This window comes from Oncorhynchus nerka, linkage group LG20 (genome assembly GCF_034236695.1).
Source record: "Oncorhynchus nerka isolate Pitt River linkage group LG20, Oner_Uvic_2.0, whole genome shotgun sequence".
Classification (NCBI taxonomy): domain Eukaryota; kingdom Metazoa; phylum Chordata; class Actinopteri; order Salmoniformes; family Salmonidae; genus Oncorhynchus; species Oncorhynchus nerka.
Window position 1 is genome coordinate 39,346,177 of NC_088415.1, and position 17,044 is coordinate 39,363,220.

A 17,044-nucleotide genomic window follows, 5' to 3' on the forward strand; every position below is an offset into this window, starting at 1 on the left:
TAAAACATTTAAAGCTGAAATGTCGTGAGTCAATAAGTATTCAACCAATTTATTATGGCCAGCCAAAATAAGTTCTGAAGTAAATATTTGCTTAACAAGTCACATAAGTTGCATGGATTCACTCTTGTGTGCAATAATAGTGTTTAACATGATTTTTTTATTGACTACCTCATCTCTGTACCCCACACATACAATTAATTGTAAGGTCCCTCAGTCAAGCCACAAATACCAAGGAGGTTCTCCAATGCCTCGCAAAGGCATTTACTCCCTAAACATATTCGTAGATGGGTTATAAAAAGAAAAAGAAAAGCAGATATTGAATATCCCTTTGAGCATTGTGAAGTTATTAATTACACTTTGGATGGTGTATCAATACACCCAGTCACTACAAAAATACAGACATCCTTCCTAACTCAACATTGTAGTTACTCCACAATTACTAACCTAATTGACAGAGTGAAAAGAAGGAATCCTGTACTGAATAGAAAATATTCCAATACATGCATCCTGTTTGCAACAAGGCACTAAAGTAATGCTGCAAAAAAATGTGGCGAAGCAATTCACTTTTTGTCCTGAAAACAAAGTGTTATGTTTGGGGCAAATCCAATTCAACATATTACTGAGTAACACTCCATATTTTCAAGCATAGTGGTGGCTGCATTGTGTTGTGGGTATGCTTATAATCATTAAGGACTAGGGAGTTTTTGAGGATAAAAAAAATAGATGGAATGCTAAAACCTGGTTCAGTATACTTTCCATCAGACACTGGGAGATGAATTCACCTTTCAGCAGGACAATAACCTAAAACACAAGTCCAAATCTACACTGGAGTTTCTTACCAAGAAGACGGTGATGTTCCCGAGTGGTTGAGATACAGTTTTGGCTTAAATCATGAAAATCTATGTTATGACCTGAATTTTTTTTTTTTTTTTTTAGAAGAATCATGGGCAATTGTTGCACAAGATGTGGAACGCTCTTAGAGACTTACCTAGAAAGACTCACAGCTGTAATCACTGCCAAATGTGCTTCTACAAAGTATGGACTCAGGGGTGTGAATATTTAAGTAAATTAGATATTTCTGCATTTCATTACAAAAAAACTTTTCACTTTTTCATTATGGGGTATTCTGTGTAGATCGTGTATTGGCTGTAACACAACAAAATGTGGAATAAGTCAAGGGGTACGAATATTTTCTGAAGGCACTGTAACTTGTACTTACTGTAAGTTGACATTCGCAAGAGAGAAACCTTGTTTGTTTCTCTGTGACAAATACTTATTTCCAGCCCTAGATAGTTATCCTCTTAAAGTGTCGACTGCTGACCGTATTGTGATGGGCCAAGCTTGATCACTCTCCCAAAGTCTTTCATGTTTCCCTCCCACTGATCATACAACTGTCTGAGGTGAAAGCAACAGCAAGTCAATCTCATATCATAACACATGCTTTTCTATGATGGCCTCTGTTCAACCATCTCTCTCTAGGATCTCTACTTTGACCAAATAGTTTTACTCTAAATCTAATGGTTACCATTAACCAGATGTTGTTAGGACCATTGTTACAGTGACTAGTGTGTGCTACAGTATATGTGGCTAGTCAGTTTACAGTGCATTGTGTAGGTCTATAAATGGGCTATGCAGCATTGCCATTGGATAAAACATCTACGTCCTTCTCATTTCTTTCTGTGTCAAGCTCCAAAATGTGTTATTTTGACAACAACTTTTTTTTCTCCAATTTATTTCAAATGAATGAAATGCTGGGGGCTGCTGGCAGAATATTAATGTGATTTGTGCTCTGTTTCAAAGTCAGAAGCTGAGCCATTTTATAGAGGCATGTCTTCACCTACACAGCAGAGGAGGGAGGTTACAGCAGCGAGTCTTAAAGGGGAATATCAATAAAAAATAATTGGCAAGTTATGTTGTTGCTCACCTCTATTCAGGGGAATTGATTTCAACCAAAGGGTTTTAATATATCTAAAGAATCACAAAAGGTTATAGAATAGTGTTTATATAACAGATGTTATACCCATAGATCAGGTAGAGCACTGATGTTTGAATCTCACACATACCCCACATATACAATTATCTGTAAGGTCCTTTAGCCGAGCAGTGAATTTCAAACACAGATTCAACCACAAAGACCAGGGAGGTTTTCCAATGCTTCGTAAAGAAGGGCATCTATTTCTAGTGTGCAAAGCTCTTAGAGACTTAGACAGAAAGACACAGCTGTAATCACTGCCAAATATGTCTTAACATTTATTGACTTTGGGATTTGAATACTTATGTAAATTCATTATTTCTGTATTTAATTGAATATATTTGCAAAATGTCTAAAAACATATTTTGACTTTGTCCTTGTGGTATTGTGTGGAGATGGGTGAGAAGAAAAATCTATTTAATCTATTTTGAATTCAGGCTGTAACACAGCAAAATGTGGAAGAAGTCAAGGGGTATGAATACTTTCTGAAGTATTCAACAGGTTGAATCATTGAATCATTATTTGTGGTTCTCTACAATAAATTGTACTCATCAGTTGCACAGTCATCCAGGAATAGATTTCTGGCCCAGCTTCTCCCGTGGCTGTTGTGCCAAAGATACATTTAATTACAGTTCATTACCGGAAAACTGATTCTTTATAATGTTTAAGATAAAATGTTTCATTTCCACTTACTAAAAGTTGCATAAAATAGTGACATTTAACATGATTTGATTTAACATTTAATGCCGGAATCCGTGCTGGTGAATCGGCCACTTTCGTTCGGGATATTACAACAACAAAGAAGTTACTGCAAACAACCAACACTGTTTTCCCCCCCTCGGATAATCAAGCCGGATAGAAGGGCGCTCTACTGCAATTTCTTCTTTTTTTACCATGCTGCGCGACGCTCCTCAGCGTGCTGCGACGGACAGTGGCGCTGTTTCCCCCTACAGCGGAATCCATCTTTAATGATACATTTTCTATGAACAGTAAAGAAGACACTTTCCCACAATCATCAACTTGCTGTAACAACAAGTTAATTGGTTATTTATTTGATCAAAGGAGAACGTGTGGATAGTGACGGATCTGGATCTCAGGTATTTGATGTGACATTCCAAATCACAGTTTATCATTCAGTCACCATCATACTGCACAACAAGTCTCAAGACATCATTTCAGATGCATTACACGGCCATGTAAATGCCCTGTGTGTAGCTCACAAGTCAAGTGGAATGTTGAGAGCTGCAGATGTATTGCATGCTGTCAGAATGTTCAATGACCCATTAAGTAACATGTAAGATATTGCACCCGTGACCATCTATACCCCATAGCACTCTTTAATGCTTGTTCTTCTTTACTGGTGGGGTCAAGACGGTTATAGTAGGATACTATATATGTTATATGTAGGGTACTACTGTATGGTAGGTAACTGTTACGGAGTCTAGTTGATAGGTAATCGACTAGCCGGACTGTTCCCCGGACTCCAGTTGTAGGGATTTGTACAATGCACAAACAAGGCTATTGAACCTGACATTGGTGTCTGTCTTTATTCCTTTATCTAACATATCATACTGAAACATGGTGTCAGAAGAGGGATAAAGACAGACACCAATGTCAGGTTCAATAGCCTTGTTTGTGCATTGTACAAATCCCTACAACTGGAGTCCGGGGAACAGTCAGGCGGTGTCTGAGTGGCGCCTGAGATATACCAACGTAAGCAGCACGAGTTACTGGCTGGGCTCAAGGGCATTGAACCCATCGCCGATGATGTCCTGATCGTAGGCTGTGGTGACACAGACGAAGAAGCAGTACGCGACCACGATGTGAAGCTCCTGGCACTGATGGAGCGCTGCCGATCAGTTAAGCTTCGCCTTGGCCTGAAGAAGCTGCAGTTCAAGGTGAAAGACGTCCACTTCCATGGCCACATTCTCTCGGCAAAAGGCCTGAAGCCGGACCCAGACAAGGTCAGAGCGATCCTCGACATGCCAAACCCGTCTGATGCAAAAGGAGTACAGCGTCTCATTGGCTTTGCAAACTATCTTGCAAAGTTCATGCCACACCTATCAGCAGTCTGTGAGCCTCTGCGCCGGTTGCTGGACAAAGACACACCATGGCACTGGCTACCCAAGCACGAGGCCGCAGTGCAGGAGATGAAATCTCTGGCTTCATCCATGCCAGTGTTGCGCTACTACGACGTCATGAAGCCTGTCACAATCCAGAGCGACTCCAGCCAAAGGGGACTTGGATGCTGCCTTATGCAGGAAGGCCAGCCCGTTGCGTTTGCCTCGAGAGCGCTCACCCCCACCGAACAAAACTATGCACAAATTGAGAAAGAGTGCCTCAGCATCGTCTTCTCCTGCCAGCGATTCCATCACTACTTATATGGGCGAGACCTGGTCATCGCTGAAACTGACCACAAACCACTCATTGTCATATTCAGTAAACCTCTCCTCAACGCGCCCAAGAGGCTTCAAAGCATGCTCCTGACTCTGCAAAACTACAGCCAGAAGGTCATTTACAAGCCAGGACCAGAGATGTACATCAGCGACACACTGAGCAGGGCAAAAACACAATGTACAGGCAGAGGCACTGTCTATCAGCGGCAGGCCATCTGTTCGCTACAGCAGGAACAACAAGATGTTCAACAGATCAATCAGGCAGACTACTTAAATGTCACATATCACCGCCTAGCCCAGATAAGGCAACACACTGACAAGGACGAACGCCTACAGTCACTGAAGTCCATGGCTCTCGCAGGTTGGCCATACCTGAAAGAGGAGACACCTTTCACAGTGAGAGAATACTGGACCTTTCGAGGTGAGATCAGCGTGCAAAATGGCGTCTTGTTCAGAGGTCAGAAGGTCATTATTCCCAAATCACTACGTCCAGAGATGCTTACCCGCATACACTCCAGTCACGTTGGAGGTGATGCATGCTACCGCCAGGCTCGTGAAACATTATACTGGCCAAACATGCAAGCAGAAATTAAAGACTTTGTCAGCAACTGTACCACATGCAACGAGTACGCTCATGAACAGCAAAAGGAAACCATGATGTCACACGAACTGCCCACAAGGGCCTGGCAAATCGTCAGCATGGACTTATTCAGCCACAGACAAAAGGACTATCTTCTCATCGTTGATCACTACTCTGACTTTTGGGAAATTGAACTGCTCCCTGACTTGTCTGCAGAGACGGTCATAAAGCGCTGCAAGGCGCAGTTTGCAAGGCAAGGTCAGCCTGACAAGGTAATCACGGACAATGGCCCACAATTAACTGCACAGTTCAAGCGTTTCGCCTCAGAATGGGAGTTTGACCACGTGACCTCCTCTCCAAGACACCCAAAAGCAAATGGCAAGGCAGAATCAGCTGTCAAGATTGCAAAAAACCTGTTAAGCAGGGCCTTGCGCGACAGCAACGACCCATGGAAAGCGATCTTACAGTGGAGGAACACACCCACCGAAAACATGGACAGCAGCCCAGCACAACGCCTTCTGTCCAGACGTCTGAAGACTACCATCCCCGTAGCTAACAAGCTACTTGAGCCCTGCGTCATGGTTGGCGTCACGGACAAACTGCGTCACAGAAAGCAGCTCGCTAAGTGCTTCTCGAGACCTACCAGAGCTGGAGGTGGGTGAAACGATAAGGATGAAACCGCTGCCGGGAGACCACACAGGACTTTGGAGGCTGGGCACATGCCTGCAGAGAGTTGCACCACGTTCTTACCTGGTGGATGTTGGTGGCGCCCTCTGTCGTCGCAATCGGGTGGATCTGCGCGTAGCAGAGCAGACAAACCAGAACACGCCATACACTCACCTAGATGAGCTGGATCACAGTCCAGGCCTAAGGGTAAGGGGTGCAGAATTGAGACATGGGCCAACTGAAGGTGAGGCTTCTACCCCACCAAGCTCTCCAGCTCGTGCCCCTAATCCTACCCCTGTCAGAGCCAATACTTACTCACGGGTGGGTCGGCTGTGCAAGCCACCGGACAGTTAACAAGGGACTGTTAACTTGCCCTCGGTTAATTAAAATCTATATTTTTTCTTAAATAATTCAATTGAAATTAAAAAAAGGAAGATGACAACTGAAGTAAAAAAGAAAATGTAATGCTTTTTCTATTGTTATGACCTGACTGTTAAAAATGTAATGTTATGCCTTTATGTTTGCACTTTCTATTGAAAAGGATGATGTTATTGAGTCTAGTTGATAGGTAATCGACTAGCCGGACTGTTCCCCGGACTCCAGTTGTAGGGATTTGTACAATGCACAAACAAGGCTATTGAACCTGACATTGGTGCCTGTCTTTATTCCTTTATCTAACATATCATACTGAAACAGTAACCTCTTGACACCATAGCGCCTGCGAACACCCACTCCACTGTAGAACAACGTTACAATACATGTTAGGTAGGATGACCATTCTAATGTGGCAATGTTGCATTCAGTATCTGTAGTGATTCACAATGTCCTGTGTGGGCAACATCACGACAAGACCCGTCCCAAAAAACATCTCATCTTACAAAAATATGTATTTTCTGCCTGTCATCGTGCAAGTAGCCATACTTCTCTCATTGATAGACATCAGGCACACATGCCACAAAGGTTATAGCACACAAGGATACATGGTCCTTTTTCAATCACAGCCCCTGAGCTCAGAAATTCCTATTGCCATGGAAACATATTGGCAATGCACAATGCATCAGGTATTGTTGTCAAAGCTGTGTGAATTGTACAAAATCACTCATATTGCAATGACAGCACTTCAGATTGGCATGGTGGTACCCCCTTGCCCTCCATTTTGTGATGCTTATATAACACAGCAGAGCATCATATTGTTGACAAAATTGAAATATTCACCATGCAGAGGGGTCTAAAACGTTGTAATTCCATTTAGTGTGGCACACGGGTCTTGCATCTCAGTGCAAGAGGCGTCACTACAGTCCCTGGTTCGAATCTAGGCTGTATCACATCCGGCCGTAATTGGGAGTCACATAGCGCGGCGCACAATTGTCCCAGCGTCGTCCGGGTTTGGCCGGGGTAGGCCATCATTGTAAATAAGAATTTGTTCTTAATTGACTTGTCTAGTTAAATAAAGGTTAAATAAAAATAAAAATAGTGAATTCCATTACATTTAATGGTTCCATTTAGTTTGTTTCCATTTAAGGGACCCTTTGTGGAGTGTTGGGTGTATACATTGTTGATACATTGTTTTGTGTTAAACTCTATACAACAAAACTTTCTTAGGGTCCAACAAGCTTTCTCTACCCTTAAACCTGGGTCGGAACACCTCCAAAACAACATGTGGTTTGGTAAGAAGAATGCCCCTCTCCCCCAGGTGTGATTAATACCTCTGACTGTTTGGATCTTGAGGTAGTCACCTCATAGTCACCTCATACAAGTACTTGGGAGTATGGCTAGACGGTACACTGTCCTTCTCTCAGCGCATATTAAAGCTGCAGGATAAAGTTAGATCTAGACTTGGTTTCCTCAGCTGGCAAACTAACGCTGATTCAGATGGCCATCCTACCCATGCTAGATTACAGAGACATAATTTATAGATCAGCAGGTAAGGGTGCTCTCGAGTGGCTTGATGTTCTTTACCATTCGGCTACCAATGCTCCTTATAGGACACATCCCTGCACTCTATACTCTCTGGTAAACTGGTCATCTCTGTAGGCCCATCGCAAGACCCACTGGTTGATGCTTATTTATAAAACCCTCTTAAGCCTCACTCCCCCGTATCTGAGATATCTACTGCAGCCCTCATCCTCCATACAACACCCATTTTGCCAGTCACATTGTGTTAAAGGTTCCCAAAGCACACACATCCCTGGGTCGCTCCTCTTTTCAGTTTGCTGCAGCTAGCGACTGGAACAAGCTGCAACAAACAGTCAAACTGGGACAGTTTTATCTCAATCTCTTCACTCAAAGACTCAATCATGGACACTCTTACTGACAGTTGTGGCTGCTTCGTGTGATGTATTATTGTCTCTACCTTCTTGCCCCTTGTACTGTTGTCTGTGACCAATAATGTTTGTACCATGTTTTGTGCTGCTACCATGTTGTGTTGCTATCATGTTATTGTTGTGTTGCTACCATTCTGTGTTGTCATGTGTTGCTGCCTTACTATGTTGTTGTCTTAGGTCTCTCTTTATGTAGTGTTGTGTTGTCTGTCTTGTCATGATGTGTGTTCCATGTTTTGTCATATATTTATGTATTTAATTTTTAATTAAAAAAAAAAATCCCAGCCCCCTCTCCAGGAGGCCTTTTGCCTTTTGGTAGGCAGTCATTGTAAATACGGACTAATTTGTACTTAACTGACTTGCCGAGTTAAATAAAACATAAAAATATAATGTTTATTATATGTTATGGTAAATAAAATACCAAATATCTACTGTTCTAAACAAAATGCTTGGTTTAGTCTCCAAACAATAATGCTTATCGCCAAAGATGAATTGATTAATAGTCCATGTGCTTTACATCCATTATGTATCCAATCTCATCATTCTAACTTTCCTGAACAGCAGTCTGGTACAGAAATACTGAAATACTCAAAGATTTAAAACGAGATAAAAGATTCATAATAGGGCTAAAACTAAAATGTAAGCTACAAATTAAGACATTGTTTTATGTGCGGGAAATATTTACGCATACGTTGCTAAATGGACGTGTCTGGATCGTGGGCATATCACAACTGGGACTAACAGTCAACACGCGTAATGTGGAGAGTCACAGAGCACTAGTCAGAAAAATGTTATTGCGCTTCTTCTCAGACTGAACCCTTCATGCCAGCCTCGTGCAGCCATCTATTTTGTATTTTTAACTCAATCACAAACATAATCTAAATGATAAAAATGAGACAAAGAGAAAATCATCGGGATGTTAATTTCCATCAGTTGTTGTCAACATTTGAAGTCGTCGCTTTCTTTCACCAATATAGCATACTGCTGGATCCAAGAAAATAATCGTATCGCGTCAGAAGCGTCTGCGACGGGGGACCAAAGAGGAGGACGTGGAATTTGATACAGAGAGGGTCTTTTTTAAAATGGTGCTGTTAGGGTTGTTGGACAATGCGATGGTAAAATATATTGTTCTTATGTTTAGTTTGGCGTTGATCTCTGAGTTTGTGGGAGCTCAGAATGACACGGAGCCTATAGTCCTGGAGGGTAAATGTCTTGTGGTTTGCGACTCTAATCCGACTACGGATTGGAAGGGCTCGTCCTCTCCTCTAGGCATTTCGGTGCGCGCGGCAAACTCCAAGGTGGCTTTTTCTGCGGTCCGGAGCAACAATCACGAACCGTCGGAGATGAGTAATAAAACAAGAATCATATACTTCGACCAAGTAAGACTGTTTACGTTGTTTTTGATATAGGGCTGGTTTGTTTTACTTCAACTTTATAACATCAAAGTTGCAATGCTGTTTAAAATCAACGTTTTACATAGCTAATCGACCACACAGTGACAGGTTATTCCCCCAAAGTATAACTAAATACAAATATTCTTTAAAAAAATAGTTGTTCTGGAAGAGTCTAACATTGGTTTAGACAGCAACCTACATACCTAATGATTGATTGCATTTGAATGATTAATCAATAATAATGGGTTTAATCAGCAGCAATGGGTTTATCACTGAGAATAGTGCATAGCACACTCACACCTACCTGGGCATCTCTCTCTCTCTCGCTCTCACTCTCTCTCTCTCACATACACACACACAGGAGATGTTTGGCTTCATCAGTTTGATTGGGTGGTACTCTGAATTGAGACAGTGCCATTTTCTATGGAGTAAATGCAGTGCATTTAACTTTTGTTCCGTGTTTGAATTAACCTAAAATCACTGTTTTATATCACTTCCTGGTGGCATCTCAACTGGCATAACCAACACTTTACATAAATCACTGACTGAATCTGCCTAATTGGAAGAGAGACTATTGGAGAAGAGTGCAGCTCCTGTGTCAAGTAGTTGCTGCTGGACTAGTAGGCTGCATTTACACAGGCAGACAAATTCAAGAGGGGATACATAGAGAGCAGTTTCTTCGTGAGGTATCTCTATCTGAAAATACATGATCTAAGTCAGGGTTTCCCAAACTCGGTCCTGGGGCCCCCCTGGGTACACATTTAGGATTTTACCTCTAGCACTACGCAGCTTATTCAAATAACCAACTCATCATTAAGCTTTGATTATTTGAATGAGCTGTGTAGTGCTTGGCCAAAAACCAATTCGTACACCAAGGTGGGCCCCAGGACCGAGTTTGGGAAACTATGATCTAAGTGATTGATAGTTGGTATTCAACAGTCATAAAAGTATGCCTTATTTACTTTGAAGAACTACTAAAATAGCGATTTTGTCAGACAGCATAGGCAGCAGCTCAATAGACATTAGATGATGACTAGGAATGAAATAAAGTCGTCAAATAAAACAAATTAAATGTACACGACAACTGAAATATTTTATTCAAGTAAAGTAATGTGAATAAGTGATGGTTAATAAGTGATAAGCAGTAATGGGCAGTCACTACCATCATGGGATGTTTATTACAGTTTTTCTCAATTGCTAAAACACTCAAGCCCATTGGCTGTACAAAGTTCTCAGTTGCCTGGACTCATTTAGCTAATTATGCAGTCTGTTGCCAATACCTTAAACCATTTCACATGGTAAAACACAATTTGCAGATCTCACTTTTCAGCAAAACTCTAAACACATTCTCATTCTCAAAACACACTCTGCACTCTAATGCACATGTCATCCATACTGGTAAACACAAGTGGCAACAATCAAATACAAATAGAGAACATATGTGATTGATTGAACACAACCACTCAAAATTGATTTAACCTGTTTCAAATGATGCGACACAACCAATATAAGCCAGTTCAGAGAGCAAACAGGTTGTTGAAGGTGGAAAGGAGAAAGTCTGAGAATGGATACTGTAGTACAGTGCATTCTAGGCTGTATACTGTACAATGGACAAATTGTATGGCCCTGAACATTGTGCTTTCCATTTAATACAGTTTTTCTCAATTGCTAAAACACCATTTCTGAAACCTTGCTCCATTTCCTGAAAACATTCAACACAAAACCTCATCTTCAAGCACTAACCTCTGACTCCTCTTGCAAAATGAAACATTCGCCTCAAAACAGTTTTACCTGTGTTCAAAATCAAACACTGCTCTCAAATCATAAACAAAGTGATCAAAATTATATACATTCTCAAGCAGGCAGTAAACTGCACCGAAAAATAGAAAACACATTGTTCAAAACATACAATTCTCAGGGAGAAGTACATTTTTATTTAAAAAAAAAAAAATCATATTTTTCCGTCATTGTCTTTTGATGAACGAAAACATGTTCTATCATAGTAGCTCAAAATGTATCAGAAATTACTACTCTGCTTTGCTCTTTGCAATTTTGTTTTTTGTTCTTCCTCCTCCTTGTACCCCTATTTTTACAGTACTTCACCCTGCATCTCACAAACCTGTCCTTTGTCTCTGTGATACTGTAATTCTTGTTCTTTGTTGATATGAACCTGCAACCAGTCAAAATCTATTGAGCAGTCAGTACTGTTAATAAATGGAAAGCACAAAGTTCAGGGCAATACAATTTGTCCATTGTACAGTATACAGCCTACAATGCACTGTACTACAGTATCCATTCTCAGACTTTCTCCTTCCCACCTTCAACAACCTGTTTGCTCTCTGAACTGGCTTATATTGGTTGTGTCGCATCATTTGAAACAGATTAAATCCATTTTGAGTGGTTGTGTTCAATCAATGACATATGTTCTCTATTTTTTATTTGATTGTTGCCACTTGTGTTTACCAGTATGGATGACATGTGCATTAGAGTGCAGAATGTGTTTTGAGAATGTGTTTAGAGTTTTGCTGAAAAGTCTAAGTGAGATCTGCAAATTGTGTTTTACCATGTGAAATGGTTTAAGGTATTGACAACAGACTGCATAATTAGCTAAATGAGTCCAGGCAACTGAGAACTTTGTTCAGCCAATGGGTTTTAGTGTTTTAGCAATTGAGAAAAACTGTAACAGTACTGACAGCTCAATAGATTTTGACTGGTTGCAGGTTCATATCAACAAAGAACAAGAATTACAGTATCACAGAGACAAAGGACAGGTTTGTGAGATTTGCGGTACAGTACTGTAAAAATAGGGGTACAAGGAGGAGGAAGAACAAAAAACAAAATTGCAAAGAGCAAAGCAGTAATTTCTGATCAATTTTGAGCTACTATGATAGAACATGTTTTCGTTCATCAAAAGTCAATGACGGAAAAATATGAATATTCTTTTAGATTAAAAATGTACTTCTCCCTGAGAATTGTATGTTTTGAACAATGTGTTTTCTATTTTTCGGTGTATTGTTTACTGACTGCTTGAGAGTGTATATCGTTTTGATCACTTTGTTTATGATTTGAGAGCAGTGTTTGATTTTGAACACAGGTAAAACTGTTTTGAGGCGAATGTTTCATTTTGCAAGAGGAGTCAGAGGTTATGTAAATAGTGCTTGAAGATGAGGTTTTGTGTTTGATGTTTTCAGGAAATGGAGCAAAGGTTTCAGAAATGGTGTTTTAGCAATTGAGAAAAACTGTAATTGTTTTGTTCTGTGTTGTTACAGCATTTAACCCACATAATGCATACATAGTGCATTTCATTATTTTTTTTAAATATTGAAACCGAACCGACCTCAAAAAGCACTAAAGGCTCAGCATTACCCAATTCAGATCTTTTTCAGGACGGATCCGATTGGTCAAAAGACCAATTAGTGAAAAAAAAGATCACTGCTTGTGATGTCAAATCACAGGATTAAAACTGTCAGTACATTTTATCTAAGGAGTTGAGGTGTCTACAACTACTGAAATATCCCAGATTTAACACGATAATCTTGTCACCATAGTTGTGTCAGCAGAAGAAAAGCTGGTCGTTAACGGTCCAGCCGGTTAACGGTCTGTTTTAAAAAAAACTCAATATTAAATCATTTCTGGGTAACAATTAAGTACCTTACTGTGACTGTTTTCAATTAATATGTCAATAAACACACAAAAATAGTTTATTAGCATAAGGCAATTTCTCAAGCAAGAATTTTGCTAGGTCTGTCTGGGAGTGGTCTGAGTGGGGAGGGGAAACTGAAAATGAGCTGTTATTGGAAAAGACGTTTGGAACTTTCTTAATGGTTGATTAACTCATTTACCACATGGTGATATTACCATGGAGGCCAAAACTCCCTCTCACCAAAAAAGTCTGAAATTTCAGGCATTTCAAACAGCTCTTATACTAAAAGGGCATCATAATTTTCACAATTTCACAGTATTATTCCAACCTTATAGTGTGGAAATATATATAAAACACAGGAAAATCACATTTTTGACTGCATTGGACCTTGCAGCAATAAATATTCTGGTCTGACTTAAATAGTCAGCGAGGAGAATATTTTTTTACTTTCTAAAATGCTTTATTCTTCTTTCCCCAGGTTCTTGTGAATATAGGCAACTATTTCACTTTGGAGTCAGTGTTTTTGTCACCCAGAAAAGGGATCTACAGTTTTAATTTTCATGTTATAAAAGTGTACCAGAGTCAGACTATACAGGTAAGCTATTTGTTTTGGCCAAATTGATTCAGCAATTTTGTTCCAGTTATAATATAATGTGATTCCCATGAGACAATTCATTTTCTATACAATGGCCATGGCTACATTATTTGAAAGGGGCTTGTAATCTATTAGGAAATGTGCCTAAGACTATTTTGTCTACGTCTATTCTGGACTATTTCCTGTGTAGGCCTATTGGGACATTTGGATTTGCATTAACAGAATGGTTATTAGAGGAAGCAGAAACAAATCTCTGACAAAGCACTTGATTTCAATAGATGAGAGAGTTAACCGTGTCAATGCTAGGAAAATGTCCTGTAGAACTTCAATGGGAAATCACAGACACATCTTCTAATTTGGTGATGTGTGTTTAGCACAAAAGTAGTGCCAATTTCCAGTCCTCTCTTTGTGAAGCCCCGAAGCCTGGAAAGGTCTGGGCTGTCTCTGGGTGGGGGAAGGAGGAGTAGACTACATGAGCTTATTAAACATACAATCTTATTATTCTGGCTATTTAAGAAAGTGACAAAACTAATCTAAACAAGAATGTGTTTTTTCTCTCCAAAGTACACCAAGCGAAGGGCTCCTGCAAACTGTACATATTTGAACTAAAACAATAGTTTATAGCAAATGGCTACTCTAGGTAGCTGTGGATGATGATGATGTTTGGCAATGCAATCATAGCATGGCAAGATATTTTAGTACAGAACAGTAGCTACATTAGCTGCATTTCTCCCCTGTCTTGTTTATTTTCACTCATTGCTATCTCTTTGGGTCATCCAGGTGAACTTAATGTTGAATGGGAAACCTGTCATCTCAGCTTTTGCGGGTGACAAAGACGTAACTCGAGAGGCAGCCACCAATGGAGTTCTGCTCTTTTTGGATAAAGAGGACAAGGTCTACCTTAAACTGGAGAAGGGAAATCTAGTTGGCGGATGGCAATATTCTACATTCTCTGGTTTCCTTGTTTTCCCACTGTAAAAAAAGAAGAAGAAGAAAGCCCCACCGTTCAAATGACTCTATCAACAATGTACTGTCACTGTATAATCAAAACATTTCTACATCAGTTGGATCTAGCCAAAGGATGGATAATATCATGTTCCGTGTTCATGGATTACAACAGAGAGAAGAAAAGAGACATTGAAAAGCTTTGATGTTTTATGGAAATGGGAATCCCTCTGAAATGCAATACTGCTCAAAAAAACGACTTCAACAGACGAACATGCGTTCACAGCAATTCTTCACACACAAACTTAATAGTCGCAGAATATGTTTAGCATAGCATCTTTTGAAATTCGTTTTTTCTTAGCAAGTGTGGCATACATGGTATTTAGCAGTGACAGATCCTGTGTCATCTGATTATACAAAAAGCTGTGTGATTGAGTAGGACTGCATAGAAAAACCCAGGTCGTTTCAGACAGCACATCACCCGTTTGTTTTGTCTGGCCATTCCCACGTGGATCTCATTGCTAGACCAGCTCTGGCCACTAAACAATCAGCTGTCTGAACCATAATGGAGCAACCAACTTGTTTCTGTAGGTGTGAGAAACACTTTTTGGTGTGTTAGGGAATTACTGACAAATTGGGGTACAATGTGCCCAACGTTTGCAGACAGATGAACACAATGCAGTTTAATTGCAGGCATAGCCTTTAGCCTTGTATACATATATACACAGTATTTTATAAGTCTAAACAGATAGATTGTAGATGCAATATTTTAATTTGAACTGAGAAGCAATGGAAGCTCAAGTTGATGCTCAAGAGTTGGAAACGGCATTAGTTATTACATTTACATTTAAGTCATTTAGCAGACGCTCTTATCCAGAGCGACTTATGTCACTATTGACCTCCCTCATCACAGCCTATGCTGCTGGCCATGTCTATACCTGTCTGTGGTCAGTCACATGTCATGTGTTTGTTTGAACTTCGACCTATGATGGGTACACCCGTGGAGTCATGTGCAATGCTTCATTGAAGAGATCACAATGGTATATGTTAACACTTTTTAAAAACATTTTATGCACATTCATTTATTTATTTGTTGAATATTTACACATTCATTCATTTATAATAGCTTGGTGAATTTAAATGCTTATTTAAGTGAATGACCAAATTTGGCATTTTGCATCCAATGATTTCAATTTGTTATGTTATCAATGACTGCCACATGATCTGTGGCAGCTGCAAAGTATCTGAGATTCCTTCTTACCATTTGTATACAGCCGGTGCATTCTAACAATATTTTAAACATTTGGGAGATTTGGAAAGGGAATTATTCTAGCTAATCTATCAGCAGATGAAATGTAAAAGAAATAAGGTGTGTGTGGAACGACTGGAGACAATTTCTACACAAACTTAATCTCACTCACATTCTTGAACCTTTCCCCTTGAATACAATTAGGGAGAGTATCTTGCTAGCCATTTTGCATTTATAGAACAGCTGTTGTGTTCACTCTTGACCTTTGTGACTATACGGTACTACCCATATTCATTGAGTTATACTATCTAGACTCAGAATGGTTTGATTTGCTCCTAATTTATATTCCCGAGTTAACAATTGTTTTCTGTGCATATCAATATCATGGTAGTGAGAATATGTGTTTTGTGTGTGAATCTCATGCTTCAGTTAGTATAGCTGTGTGCTTCTATTGTCACCTGATGCTGCTACAGTTCATTTCCAAATGGAATGGAATAGGTTTGGCCTATTTCACAATTCTCAGTCTGGAAACTCAAATCCCTATAATGTCAATGCATTTAGACTTTCTGTGTGATCGTTGTACATTTGGCACAGCTCTCAAATTAACATGCTTTACTGCTGGACTGAATAATAGTGACATGGCCTCATTATGGACACTGGAGAAGAAAACAACTCAGTATTGTATTTCAAATGAATGAATGAATGAATGAATGTACAGAATGGAGTAAAAAAAAAAAGGTGTATGTTTACAATTGTCTGTTGTGGTATAATGTGATAAGTATTGTGACTCAAATGACTTACTTCATTATTTCATGGAATCTTTTCACTTTCTTGAATTGAAATCAATTACAACTGAGAATCTGAAAAATAATCCTGTGCAAATGATTGGCTGACAAATTTACCTTAAGAATTTATAATAATGCCAATGGATTATCACTCACAAAGTTTCACTACCACTGTAGATGTACTTGACCAATATTCGAAGGCGGCAACAATCCGAAGTATGTATTTTATTCAAAAAGCACTGGGGTTGTGTGAATACCGGTAACCCAAAATATCTATTCTAGGGATTCCAAAATAATTCCACATACAACATGAAAGTATGCAATCCATGAAATACACCATTGGTAAATATCTGTATTCGAAAACATGGATGGATTATTGTTGAGATTTCCAAGAAGCTTATCATGCAGTCATATTGTATTTCTGTCAAATTAAATTTGAGGCATCTGTGTTGAATTCTGGTCTTTATTGGTATACAGACAGTAATGTCTGAAACAATA

General features: G+C 39.7%; 1 protein-coding gene across 1 annotated transcript; it reads left to right on the forward strand.

Moving 5' to 3' along the window:
• Positions 1 to 8,759: 8,759 nt before the first annotated feature.
• Positions 8,760 to 16,989, forward strand: LOC115101687 (cerebellin-4-like). The gene is made up of 3 exons (XM_029621152.2): positions 8,760 to 9,314; positions 13,451 to 13,567; positions 14,348 to 16,989. Exons 1-3 carry the CDS (start codon positions 9,018 to 9,020, stop codon positions 14,543 to 14,545), a joined length of 612 nt encoding a protein of 203 aa, XP_029477012.1. The 5' UTR covers positions 8,760 to 9,017; the 3' UTR covers positions 14,546 to 16,989.
• Positions 16,990 to 17,044: the final 55 nt, after the last annotated feature.